This window comes from Pteropus alecto, unplaced genomic scaffold, assembly GCF_000325575.1.
Source record: "Pteropus alecto unplaced genomic scaffold, ASM32557v1 scaffold95, whole genome shotgun sequence".
NCBI classification, from domain to species: domain Eukaryota; kingdom Metazoa; phylum Chordata; class Mammalia; order Chiroptera; family Pteropodidae; genus Pteropus; species Pteropus alecto.
Genome location: NW_006441071.1, coordinates 4,686,459 through 4,700,622, shown reverse-complemented (window position 1 = coordinate 4,700,622; position 14,164 = coordinate 4,686,459). Strand labels below are relative to the sequence as shown.

Sequence of the window (14,164 nt, the reverse complement as noted above, 5' to 3'; positions counted from 1 at the left end):
TAATTCACAAACCATACAATTCACCCATGTAACATATACAATTTGTTGGTTTTGAGTATATTACAAATTTGTACAACCATTAACATAACCAATCTTATAACATTTTCGCCACCCCAAGAAAGAAATGCCATACCCTTTAGCTATCACTCCCTGCTGCCTTGTCTAACTCTCCCATCCCTAGGCAACCACTAATCTACTCTGTCTTTATAGATTTACCTAGTATCAATATTTCATATAAATGGAATCACATTATATATCGTATTATACAACTGGCTTCTTTCACTTAGCTTAATGTCTCCAAGGTTCATCCATGTTTACAGCATGTGTCATTCCTCCCTTCATCTTGATTGCAATCACCCAGACAGCGGCAGCTCAAGCTCTTTAGTCCTCATAATGCACACAAATTAACACGGGCAGATGTGTGCAGGGATAGGAGAGGAGAGTGATAATGGTAATGATTTGTAGGCTTTTTTACTTTTCATACTTACTTCCATTTTGTACAGTTGCCTCAGCCTTTTCAATAGTTAACAACAGATTTTCAGAAAGGTCTTTTCTTTTGCACACTACTGGAAAACCATTCCAGATGTACATCATCTCCTAATGAGGAAGAATAAAAAACCATTTGCAATTATGTGAGGTAATTCGATGTTCTTTACAATAACAAGGCAACAAAACTATGTATGTGTGTTCTCTCTTGGTTGCTAGGGATCTCAAGACAACATTTAGAGATCATTTTCCTTGGTTTTCCTCATTAGGAGTTTAGTGATACAATTTCCTCTTTTCTCATTTTATTATACGCCTTTTGCCTTTTATACTGTGAAGTAATTCAATATTTATAGTGTATTTTTACTGAAAAATTAATTTAGTCATTCATTTAACAAATATTTACTAAGGACCTACTGGTATTCAATCCTTTTGTAAGATAATAAATTACAGTACAGAAATATACAATATACTATTTTAAACTGATACCATGAACAATTCTATTAAATATAAATTTTTATTTTTAAGTAAAGAAAAACATTTAAAAATATCTGCCAATTGTTTACATAAGTTGTTTCCAAGGACATAACTGGAAATGAACATAGAAACTATCTGTCTGGGCTCGGATTCTTTCATACCACTAAAACATGTGATAGTCCAGTAATGCAATCCAATATGCAGAAAATGCACTCATTTAAAGGCCATATGGCTGAATGACAGCCCCTGAAAATGTAAACTAATGATTTCTCATTGCAAATGATATTTAATAGGTTAACAGATGAGAATTGGGGGTGGGGAGGCAAAAAGCAAATGTGCTTTTGCTTGAAAATATTCTTCTAATTTTCCTCAGAGCACAATTCATATTTTGAACAGTACAAAATAAGCAGGGTAATCAGTATCTTCTTAGAAATGAAATTTAAAATATGATAAAGATATTGTCTGAACAGCCTCTTACAGGAAAGCAGAAATGAGAAAAATGCATTCGAGGAGAGTGGCAACAGTATCTCTGAGACTTTATGGCACTGAAAACTAAGGTCACCGGTCTACCTTTTGTTTTATATCCAACAGTTTCTTGTTGGTAATAGTATTAACAGCTCAATTCAATAAGTAATAGAATTTTTATTTTATGATCTTTCTTAAATATTTTTATTGATGGAATATTTTATCAGAAGATGGCAAGCTCATATCAGAGATTTAATGAAAAAAATTCCTAGTTGCTACTAATTCAAGCCAATTCTACACCCTAAGATCTATAAAAATAAGTGCAGTGAGTTAACTTTCCTTAAGATCCTTAATAACCACAGCAGGATGTAGCAAGCATCTAGGTTCTAGAGTAGAGAAAGCACTGTGATGTTCTAGATGATTTTCAAAAAAGTTCTGTGACACAGCAAGAAAAAATTTCCAAGCACAAATCACTAATAAAAATGAATCAGGAATGGAGCTAAAAGCTCCATTGGTAAAACAGCAGCAGGCTCCCACATTAGCTGGGAAAGAGGGATATTTGGTCATTTTTGTGATTTGCACGGTGTTCTTGTTTTCATCTGTGCTCAGATATGATTACCGAGTGATCACGTTTTGTGTATCACAGGCACAGAATAACCTGTTCTGATGGTGGTGTTCCCTGAGATTGTTTATCTGGAGAGAACACCTGGACCTAAGGACAAGGTGCAGGCCAGTTCTTATCTGTCACCTGGTAGGGGCTGCAGTTTTCTTTCTCACAGGATATATAAAATATAAAAAGCTCTTATAATTTAATGATCAGATAATAAACAACCAAATGAAAAATTCAGGAAAGTATATAAACAATTCACACACACACAAAAATGAATAAGCACATAAAAAGATGCTCAACTGCATCAATAGGGAAATGCAAATTAAAACAGTAAAATACTGTTGGTAGAAATTTAAATTGGTACAGCTTTTTTGGAGGGCAACTTGGCAGTGTCAAAATATTAAATGCATATACCCTACAAGCAGGAATTACATTTCTAGAAAGCTTTCCCAGAGAATTACAAAAAGAGGAATATAAAAGAATATGCATTGTAGCATGTTATAACAGTAAAAATGAGAAACAACTGACTAACTTTCAAAGGAGAACAATTGAATAAACTCTAAAATATCAAAAAAAAAACAAAATCAAGAAACCCCAGAAGTGGGCTGAAGACATCAGCTGGCACTAAATGGCTTTCCGGTGCTATCTGACTGCCTACACGAATCTAAAGTCCCAAAGAGCCACAGTAATTTAATACACTCAGTATTTTTTAAAGAAGTGTTCATTAAGAAAATTTAAGTTGAAATTACGCTTTTTATGAAGTCTAGTCTGAATGCCCTAACGATTAATAATGTGAACTCCAGCACTGTACTGTTGGATACAGCAGCCACCAGCCACTTAGGGCTCTCCAGCACTGGAAATATGGCTAGTCCAAACTGAGATGTGCTCTAACAGTAAAATACACATCAGATTTCAAAGAATTAGTATAATATAAAAGAACGTGAATTATCTCATTAAGTTTTTACTGACCACATGTTCAAACAACAATATTCTGCATATATTGGGTTAAACAAAAAATATTCTTAAAATTATTTTCATGTTTCCTTTTTAATCTTTTACCTTTTCATTTTTAATGTGGCTGCCAGAAAAGGTAAAATTACATATGAGGCTTGTATTATAATTCAACTCAACTTCACCTAAATCAACTCACCTCTCTTTGCTTCAATTTCATTATCTGTAAAATGGGACTACAAAGAAAAACTATCTTCATAGAGTTACAGTAGGAAATAAATAATATATTTTTTAAAATAGCCTTTATCATATTGCCTAGAACATACCAGCTAGTCAAAAAGCATCAGCTATAATTTTTATTATTTATTATTTATATAATTTATGAATGTTCACCTTACAGACACAAGATGATTTTTTTTCGATGATTTTTAATTGAGCAAACTTCACCACAAAAGTTAGGTGTGCTCCCTGCTGCTATGAATAGACAATTTATTTCTAGAATTCAAACGGTGAATTAAATATAAGCAAACACACAAAAAAAGAAAGAAAGGAACATACCAGGGCAGGCAAGACAAGCTTCACGGGAGCAGGCAACGAGGGGGAGTAACGTCGAGATTTCCTCACAGCAAACTTCTCAGTAGGAATAGATTTCCCAGCAATCCTCTGCTTCAAGCTATCTACCTGTCTGTGAAGAGCAGAGCCCCCGGTGAAAGGTCATTAGAGCACAGACACTTTGCACCTGTGGTGTTCACGCTTCATTCTCTAGATGAGCAGCATCAGCATCATCTGGAAACCTGTTCAAATGCAAATTTTCATGCTCCACCCCAAACCTAATGAATCAGCACCTCCAGGATTGGACCCAGCAATCTGGATTTTAATGAGTCCACCAGGTGATTCTGATGCATACTCAAGTTTGAGAACTACTGATTGACACATATTTCCTTCTAGTTAACTTAGCCAATGTCTTAATCTATCAAACAGGAAATCTAGATATAAAATTGGCAATTTCCGTAAGTAAGCAGGAAAAGTGCGAAGTATTTACTTACATTATGGAGAGAGGTAAGAGAGTATACTGGTACATACATTTCCTATTCCTATTGCCAAGTATGACACAGATCTATAAAACAATGTGGCTCAAAAGATAGCTGTCAATTAATATATAATTTGAGAAAATATTTCCCAAGGATAGGTGATTTTGAAAATAATCAGCTAAGGACAGGCACCATGTTTACAAACTTCCTCTCAAAATTCTAAGGAATTCTAATTATAAAATTCACAAGCACATAAAAATGAGAGTAGGATGAGACTACGTGTTCTAAGAGACTATATGTTTCTTAAACAAAAATTTGTAAATGCATCAAACGAGTTGCAGAGAAAGAATTCAGGAAAATATCCAATTACATCACTGAAAGAAAGAGTAAGATGAAACAAGAGAAAAAATATTCCAATAGGAGGACAAGATTGTGTTAGGTCATTTCTGGGTCCATTTGGGGATACGGGTTTTAAACCAGAATGCCCATGATTTGATGTTCATTAACATGAGAGGAAGAGGCAGTGGAAATGTGAGATGGATGTTGAGGGGAGGAGTCAGAAATATGCATTGGACGCGAAACCTCATGGTTTAATGTTCACAGAATATGTATGAGGAAAACATTCATTTTGAGGACTCTCTTGTCATTATCCCAACAAATGAGACACTATCAAATAGCAGACCTCAAGTTTTCTCTTAAAAATAAGATTGGTTACATGTTTCAAATAAATTGTTTTGGTATGGAAAAAATTATTCTGAAGTGGAGGAAATAGAAGATTTAAAAGATTTCAATGTATCTTAGTATTCCATTACATTCCATTAGTTGTTTGTATGAAATGAGAAAATGCATTTTACCAGTAAGAGGTAGCATTTATTGTACCATGGCTTCTACTGAAGTTAATTCTAGTTAGCAAACATGGTCCTGTTTTTTTAAAAAAGAACTTTTATTAAAAAAGAGATGAAAAAATGGTCCTGGGTCATACTTTCAAATTTGTTCTGACAACTCTGAGGGTTGAGCTAAAATATTTTCTCTCATAATATGACCATACAATTTAATATTCCATTTAAATGGTTTTGTCATAAGTTATGTTTGAAGAATGCAGTGGAGTTTCTCCGTTCCTTAACTCCCTCATCTCAGTGGTCATCTCCTCCTTTCTACCACAGCCACCTGCCCCTTAATCACCTGTAACTTTTCTACCTCAGAACACAAATTTAAGCACACTACCCACCCTTTGAACACCATTCTCATTCTAACTTGGCTATCTAATGAGACTTTCAGTCAGTCCACCTGCCCTTCAATTTCCTCCCAATTTGGCACTCTACTTCATTCTCTCTATCCCTCCATATCCCTGTTTAGAATGTCCTATCCTTTTCTCCTACACATTCTGGTCTATGTCCTAAACACCCTTGTCCACTGCCTAGACTCTGCACTCATCTGGCAAAAACCAAAGCCCAGATAAAGCTCAGTGTCCATCTTCCCTGCACCTATACTGAGAGCAGATTAATATCACTATAAATTTACCAGCCCAACCTCAAATGGGCCCCTGCACTGCCTGCCATTCCCCCTACCATGACTCCCACCACCTCACTGCCCCACTGTCTGCAACAATGATTTCAAACATTCTCTATCCTCCTTAGACCTCCAGCCTGATCCCTTCTCTTTCACTCCCAACAGAAGACTCTGCTTCCTACTTTATAAAGAAAAGCAGAAGCAATGAGGTAGAAAGTCCTCCATCTCATACTACCACATGTAAGCTCTACAACTATTCTGTACTCTTTTCCCTTCTGATACGATAGAGGACTTGGTCCTTCTAGATAAAGCCAATCTTGCCATCAATGCTTTGGAGTCTATCTCCTGTCAGGAAACTTACAAATATTAATTATCCCATTTTTTGCTCATATGTGCAACTTCCCAGTGATTTTTGAGAATACTCAGATCACTCTCATTAAAACATTCTTTGATATTACATCTCCCTCTACCTCTCTCCCTCCCTCCCTCCCTCTCTCTCTCTCTCTACCTGCACCCCCACCCCCAACCCCAACTCCTCCCCTTCATAATCACAGTTACCCAGGGATGTATTTACACTCAACTCTTATTCACTCTTTAGCCAACTCCAGTCTGGTTTCCACCTCTATTCTATCACCTAATCAGCTCCTGCTAGGGTTACCAATGATCTCTGTGTCACTAAGTACACATTTTGTCCTATTTTTAAATGGAATTCTGTGTTCTATGGGATACATTTTGAGTAATCCTTGACATTTCTTTTCCTTTGACCTATATGTTAAAAATGCAGCATCATGTCCTGTCAAATATCAGCTTTGTTTTAGTTTTTTAAATGTGTAGTGCTCCTTCCTGCAACAGGCCAGTCCCCTCACATGCTGTTTCCTTGGTCTGAAACAGCATCCTGACAACCCCTCACTGACTCAGCAGCTCCTCCTCTACCTTCAGAACTCATCTCAACCACCACTCCCACTGTGCTCTTATGCACACCTCTTCTCAATGGGGAATGAGGGGACAGTGGGTAGTGTTGGTGATGCAAGAATCATTGGTTTCTGACTTGCTAACGGGTGGTCCCCATCACTGAGAGAGGGAAGAATACCAGGTTTGCTAGGGAAGACAAAATGGTAAGTTTAAAATGCTGTTGCATATCCAAGAGGAGATGGCAAATGGGAGCTGGATATAGGGGTCTGGAGCTCAGTCATGAGGTCTGAACTAGAGATTTAAATTTGGCTTGGATGAGATTTCCTAAGGTGGAGGCTCTAAGACTGACCTTTGAAATTAAGAGCATCAACATTTAATAGCTAGATAAAGTAGGATGAGTCTATAAAGATACTAAGAAGAAATGATGAGGGAAGTATGAAGGAAAAAAATCAGTCATGTATTGTAATTTTGTATTTACAATTTGTTTGATTATTTCACTGACGTCTAGTTCCACTAGAAGATTATAAACTCTACAAGGACAGGAGCCCTACCTAGTTATTCAGCACCTAACACAGTACCCTTCAGAGAGGAGGTGCTCAGCAAAAAGGTTATAGATGGAAGAACAGACAGACAGATGGATGGATAATGGTGTAAACAAAGTTAAACAGGTCACTTCACAGCACAGCTTCTCAAAATCTTTGATATACTAATGAAAACTAAGGAAGGATATGTTATACTGTGTTTCTTATGTTTATCTGATTACAAAATACCTTTGATTCACAGCGATAGTTAACATCTTTTGATAAACAATACCATTTTAGGAAACTGTTCAAAATGCAGTGACAAAGCCCCAATAACAAAACAAAACAAACGAAAAAAAAACAATGTGTTCTCAAGATTCCCAATCACACCAGCATATCTGCACAATCCCGCTAAAAGGATGACATTTTGGCTCTTGGCAAAATGTATTTTTTAAAAGTTCGTTTACCAAATGAGTAGATAAATTAGCAAAATATGAAGATGAAGCATGGGAGAGCACTAAGGGAAAATAAAAGCAGATATATTTATGTGCTCCTCTGTATGTTCAGGATCTCAGTTACGGAAATAGTGTCTTGCTTACCTGAATAAAGTTACTACATTCTCTTGAGTCTCCATGACATCCTCTTCTGGAAGCATACTCAAAATTGCAGCTTTTAAGAACACATAAGTTGCCTTGAGGAAGTGAAGAAAAGCATCTTGTTATAGAACATCCCTAGATACATGACATTTCTACTTTGCAATCAGAAATGACCTATGCATCTTCCAGATATGGTATTTAAGAAGCAACAAAGGAATAAAGGGTAATGAACTCTTAAAAAATATTGACTGTTCCAAATGAGATCAACACTTTTCACTTAATGGGACTCATTTTCCTAGTATGCAACTATAGCTTTCATGGAAGAGAAAATGGACAAAATGAATGAAAGATCTTTATATCATTCCTCCTTAAGGGCATTGTAAAGTCTACAAATAATTATCAAAACTATTGAAATTTAATAACTTTTAAATTTAAGTGCAATTCATCTTCAGAGATAAAGCCTCTATTGAAAAGGAGTCTGGATGGTTTTTAAAGGATGTAGTGCTGAGGGCAGTGGTTATAAACAATAGGTACTAAATGCACATTTCCTCTTTGATGGATCTGTAAGTTGAGGAAACCATGTCAGTATCATACTATTGAACAAACAGTCCTTAATGCAAACCATCCTGTACAATTATTAGCAAACAGATGCATTAATGAAAGCACTGTACTTTACCTTGGACCATTTGCTCTCTTTGCAAAGCAGATCTGAATAGTAATAAGCCTTCATCCAATTTTGTTGGAATACATAAATCCACATCAGCTCCCAATAACAGAGATGGTGAAACTGTTTCCATTCTTCCTGAACTGTAATGCATTTTCGAAATACCTCTTGTGCCTATAAGTCAATTGCATAAAGCTGATCATCCAGATATTACACAAGGAGAAAATAACCTAATGGAAAAATACATAAAACACTTTGTACGAAACGAACAAAATCATCACTCATTAAACCACTCAATATGACGATATGTTCCTATCCTTACATTCATGGAGATAGTTAAGTTCTGTCTCTTTATTTAACTTTGTGAGGGGGACGTGAAACTTTATAATGTGGGAACAGGAGAATTCCTTCCTAAGACATAAAACATAGAAGTCCTTTAGGAAAATACTGAAAATAAAATCCAGAATGTCCAGAGGGAAAAGTATACCTTAAACAAAGTTAAAAGCAATGGACAGACTGGGAGAAGGTATCACCACATGTCTCACTGGCAAAGAATTAATCCTTACCGTAAAACCATTTTATAAAATCCTTAAGAAAAAGACAAACAACTCGATGGGAAAATTATCAAGGATATGAATAGATAAATCAGAAAAAAAGATATATAAGTAACAAATATACATATGAATAAATCTGTAAACTGAAAAATGTAAATTGAAAAATATAAACTGAAAAATATAAATTTTAAAATTAGGTTATAATTTTTCAGCCATGACATTGGCAAAAAGAGAACAAAGTTGGCAAGGAGCACTAAAAACAAGTATTCTCATATATTTACAAGCATTTAAATGGAATAGCCTTAACTTAGGAGGGCAATTTGGCTGAATGTATCAAGATGCTAACGTCTTTGACCTAGAAATCCTAATGATCAGTATTTGTCTTATATAAATACATCTATGCACAGAAAATATATACATAACAATGTTTACAACAGCACTGTTTATAATAGCCAAATGTCTATCAATAGTGCACTGCTTTAATGAGTATAGTATATCCATTCCATCGAATGGAACCCATCCATCAACAAGAATGAGGGAAATTAAAATATACTGACCTGGAAATAAATCCAAGATTTATTGTAAGTAAAAAACAAACAAATAAACAAACAAACAAACAAAGAAAAATACATATGATTGACCCCATTTGTATAGAAGAAAATGGTTTGTGAGTATATTTATATGAAAGGCTCTTCTTTTTCCTTAAGAGAATCAGTGAATACTTTCCTTTGATGAAGAGCATACAAGTAGTATAGTACATCTGTACCCTACGCAGGGCCTAGATTCCAAAGTCGATATGTAATGCATTTGATGATTGTTAAGCTTTTTGAAAAATCTCTTAAATTGCCCACCTGTATTTCATATATTCTATCCTGAATTGCCTCTTTATGTGTAAATGTATACTATAATCGGTAATCTACATTAATAGAATGCACACATAAAATTAAATTTTGGCTTTTTAATTACATATTATTTTCTTTGTTTCTGTCTACTGCATATAGCCTAACTTACTTAGGTTGGATGAGTGTGTGATGCAACTCCACCGTACAGACAACTCCCCAATGACTCCCCCAGATAAGTTACCTTTTCCACATTCCCTTTCAGCAGCTCTATTCTGGCATGATAAAACAACATGATTGCACCCTGTGGAGAAAGGAAGAAAACAGACTGTTCAATGGTCAACCATGGTTGATTACGGTTGAAACATGCACTTGTAATTCTAGACGTACATTTGGAAACTGCTGGAGGAAAGGTGCAAGGAGACTCTCTGCTTCCACAAGATTCACCTCTCCTGTACCTAGAAATTTAATAGGAAAAGCCTCAGTCTTCAGGAAACATAATAGATACTTATTAATTCTCCAAATGTCATTAAAATATAGCAAAGACCTCTTCACAGAAAAGACGAAAACTATTATTTTGTCATTTTTACAGCTAGGAGATAAAACAAGACAAGTCTCATCTATGACTTGAGTTTAAGAAAGCTCTAGGACAGACTAATTCTTAAGAATGAAGGTGGCTGTCTTAGATTCTAATTGGAATTTCTGGTTTTAATATCATTATTTACTTATTTTAGTCCAAAATTTAATTTTAAAAAGAATTCAATATGCAGATGCTAAAATAGATCACCTTAAGCAAGCCTCACAGAATTCTTTTAGCTGAGAACAGATTTAAAAATTCAGTGAAAGAAACCCTCCACCCCCCTGCCAAATGTTACTATTACAAATGTCACTATTTTCCTTTACTCAGAAATAAATAAACAGATAAAGACTACTAGCTCTTACAGATTTTTCTAAATTTTTACTTACTCAGATGAAAGATAATCAACTGTCAATAACATAAAATGTAATCCAATCCTTACCAAGTATTAGGGAGATATAAGTATGAAAAGCTAGCATAGTTAAGCAGCATAGTGGAGACCTCATACTTCTTCCTGAGGCACCTTCCCGTAATTGAAGGAGGCCCAGTTCCTGTGGGAAATAAATGCATTTTAGAATGGAAAGAGCATGACTGAAAAATCATATTCAGACACTTTAAAATGCTAGTTCATGTATCTCCACTCTCCACCAGGTTGGATTTATTTTTCAAGAGCTTAGAATAATAGTAATTCCTAACTAGAAGCAAACGTGACATTTTAAAATGGCACAAGACAATTTCACCAATTCTTTTATATCACGTAAAATTAGGGAGAGGAAAAAAGCTAAGCTCATTTCATAGAAATGCTGTATTTCTCTGATACAAATATTAATTTACTAAAACACACTGAGGATCTAAGTGGAAGGCACTATGCTGGGTATGAACAAATGTGGTTCTATGTCTTCCAAGATCTTTCCATCAAATAGGGAAGACAGTCTGTGAACACATGATTTTATTATAATGTGGTGAGTATCATATGGAAGATGAATGGTCATGGGAAAGGGTAATCATTAAATACAGAGCAGGAATAGATAGAACATGTCATGAAGGGATCACCATAAATACATAACAGCTCATGAAGAACCTGGGCAATGGAATAAATGTTGGGGGAGGCAGTTCACAACTTGTACTTATTCTCATATATTTCTCAAAACCTGCTCTCTTGACTAACAGGAAAAGCTTTTGCAATAAGGCAACTCTGATAATAGCATATTGAGCATTATGATTAATAAATGTCATACACTACAAAAACAACCACATAGAAATATAATGAACAAAACTCATGAAAACAAATTTTCCTTGCTTACTTTTATAGTGAAACTTACAAAAACACAAAATACTGGACCGATGCTTGACCCATGCGAATCATAAAATGTTAAACTTGGAAATCTAGCCTAGTTTCCTAGTTTTACAGAAGACTCTGGAGTCACAAAAAATGTTAAAGAAAAAAATTTGAACCACACAAGAGTATTAAAGGTCTAGCAAGCAGCAATATGAATAAAGTAAAAATTTTAATTCCAGAATTTCTGTAACAAAGACAAAAAATTTTAACTTTCACTAGAAAACTCATCTCTAACCTCTGAAAAATATACTCAAAGATCAATGGCTCTTTATTGTCCTGTAAACAAATTGCCAATAATTGTCATGCTATTTATGAGAACACACTGCATTGCTCTCATATTCAATAAATAATGTTTTATTTTCACTCTCAAAATTAAGATAAAATTAAATCTGTACCCTATTTCCAGAAAATCCTATAAATTCTAGCAGTCTGATAATCCGTGCTGGTAAAAGGGACAGCATCTGTAAGAAAAAAAATGCAAGTGTTCTTATGTGTTAGTGTATCTAACTGTAAATAAATGTCAAACACCAAACAATTTAATGTTTTAATGATTCAGTAATATGAAAAATTACAACCAAGTTTTAATCATTAGACATGTTTCAATCATCACATACTGTACATATTGTAAACATTACTTGTGAATTAATTTCATTTAACTAAGACAATGAACCTAAAAAAAAAAACCCTGGCTTTTTCAGAATGTGCTAAAAAAACTAGATTACAACCAAGTTTTAATCATTAGACATGTTTCAATCATCACATACTGTACATATTGTAAACATTACTTGTGAATTAATTTCATTTAACTAAGACAATGAACCTAAAAAAAAAAAACCCTGGCTTTTTCAGAATGTGCTAAAGAATACTAGCTCCTTTCATGTCATGAAGTGATGAGAAGGCACTCCCTCAGTGCCCACCTTTCCAAACAAGGTTTCTTTTAGCTTTCTTTTTCAGAAAGCAAAAGTCTGTTGTATTCTGCATGATATGCAGGCATCACCCAGAAGTGGACAGCTGTAGCACTACAGCTCTTTTCTGGGACATCCCTGAAGGAGTGAAGGGAAATCCTCTCAGTGTGGAACTTCGAGCAGTATACTTGGTTGTTCACTTGGCTTGGAAGGAGAAATGGCCATATGTGTGATTATACACCGATTCATAGGCTGCAGCCGATGGTTTGGTTGGGTGGTCAGGGACTGAGAAAGAACATGATGGGAAAATTGATGACAAGGAGGTCTGGAGAAGAGGTATGTGAATAGACCTCTATGAATGGGCAAAAACATGAACACATTTGTGTCCCATGTTTGCTCCAAAGGCTGACCTCGGCAGAGGAAGATTTTAATAATCAAGTGGATAGGGTGACCCATATTCTTTAGTCAGTCTCTTTCCTCAGCTATCTCTGTTATTGACCAGTGGGCTCATGAACAAAGTGGCCATGATGACATATACACTCATGCATAGGATTCCTTTTATCATTTTATTTTCTCACCAATTCCAGTCAAACCTAAAGTTTCAAAATCTCTAGTAGATCACAATTTGACAGATATTTACTCAAACTCTTCATCTGCCCAAGACATCAATATCATTCCCCAAGTTATATCATTCCCCTCACCTATTTTCAATTCCAGAACCACCAGTGCTATAGCAACAATATTTCTGATGTGGAAATGGAACTGGATTCCAAGCTCCTTATTACTGAAAAACATTACTAGTCCATTCAGAGTGCTACATGCTTTCCTATTGTACAATTCAATACAGCATGTGCCTGACTTTACAACACATACTGACCAAAGCCCCATTGGGCCACAACACAAGAAAATTGATCCCACTCTACCAAACCCAGGTAGAGGTTCAGAGTGAGGTTCAAATGCAGTACAGAAGGCACTTTAAACCTATGGTTCTTTTACAAAAGATTCTGGTTGCTTTATAATTATGTACCTACCAAATTAAAGGCTCCTATTCCAAGTTTGACACCCCCCTCAAACTCATAGAAGAATTGTTGTTCAACTCTGTTCTTCTGAATTACATGCAGAATAGAGAGACATTCTCTGGATTGAAGAAAAAAAGTATAGCAGAAGTTTAGTATGACTCTGAAAATTAAGTCAATTTCACACTACATACTATAAAATAATTATGTCATTAGCCAAAATACTAGAGAATATTTAAGTGGATGGTGCTGTGCTGAGTTTTACTCTTAAGGCTACTGGATAATAATCATTAAGAAAACGTCACACTTATTTTTACATTGTTTATCAAGACCACCCTTTCTGGGCTTACAGCAAGAGTAGGTTCAAACACCAGCAAGCATGACTCAGGAACCACAGAACCACAGGACTGTGACCTTACAGGTTCCCAGCAATGTGTGAGAGGGGACTTCCTAGGAATATTCCACTCCTCAGTTGCTGTGCACACTTCGGCCACCCTACTTTCCACCAAGTAACTGAGATGCTACTGACAAAAAGAACTTAAGTGTGATCGCCATGGTCTCAAATAGACCAAATAAATCAGAGCTTGTGATTAGGAAAAACTGAAAGAGGAAAGCAAATTTCATCACAATGGCCCATTTTTCCTCCATTTTTCCTCTTATTTTTTCCTGTTCCATCCAAGCAAATCTCCCTGATTTCTCACTTTAACTTCTTTTC

The 14,164-nt window shown here is 35.4% G+C and overlaps 1 protein-coding gene across 2 annotated transcripts in view; it reads right to left on the bottom strand.

Moving 5' to 3' along the window:
* The window catches only part of TTC39B (tetratricopeptide repeat domain 39B), a 122,578-nt gene that overhangs the window by 19,145 nt on the left and 89,269 nt on the right, over positions 1-14,164 (bottom strand). For both annotated transcript variants that reach the window (XM_006918356.3, XM_015594556.2), the window contains 9 exons: positions 13,465-13,570; positions 11,924-11,989; positions 10,632-10,740; positions 10,003-10,070; positions 9,857-9,916; positions 8,232-8,393; positions 7,559-7,650; positions 3,545-3,671; positions 489-597 (listed from right to left, as the gene is read on the bottom strand). In XM_006918356.3, the coding sequence (XP_006918418.1) occupies positions 489-597; positions 3,545-3,671; positions 7,559-7,650; positions 8,232-8,393; positions 9,857-9,916; positions 10,003-10,070; positions 10,632-10,740; positions 11,924-11,989; positions 13,465-13,570 (899 nt within the window). The remainder of the gene's footprint in view (positions 1-488; positions 598-3,544; positions 3,672-7,558; positions 7,651-8,231; positions 8,394-9,856; positions 9,917-10,002; positions 10,071-10,631; positions 10,741-11,923; positions 11,990-13,464; positions 13,571-14,164) is intronic.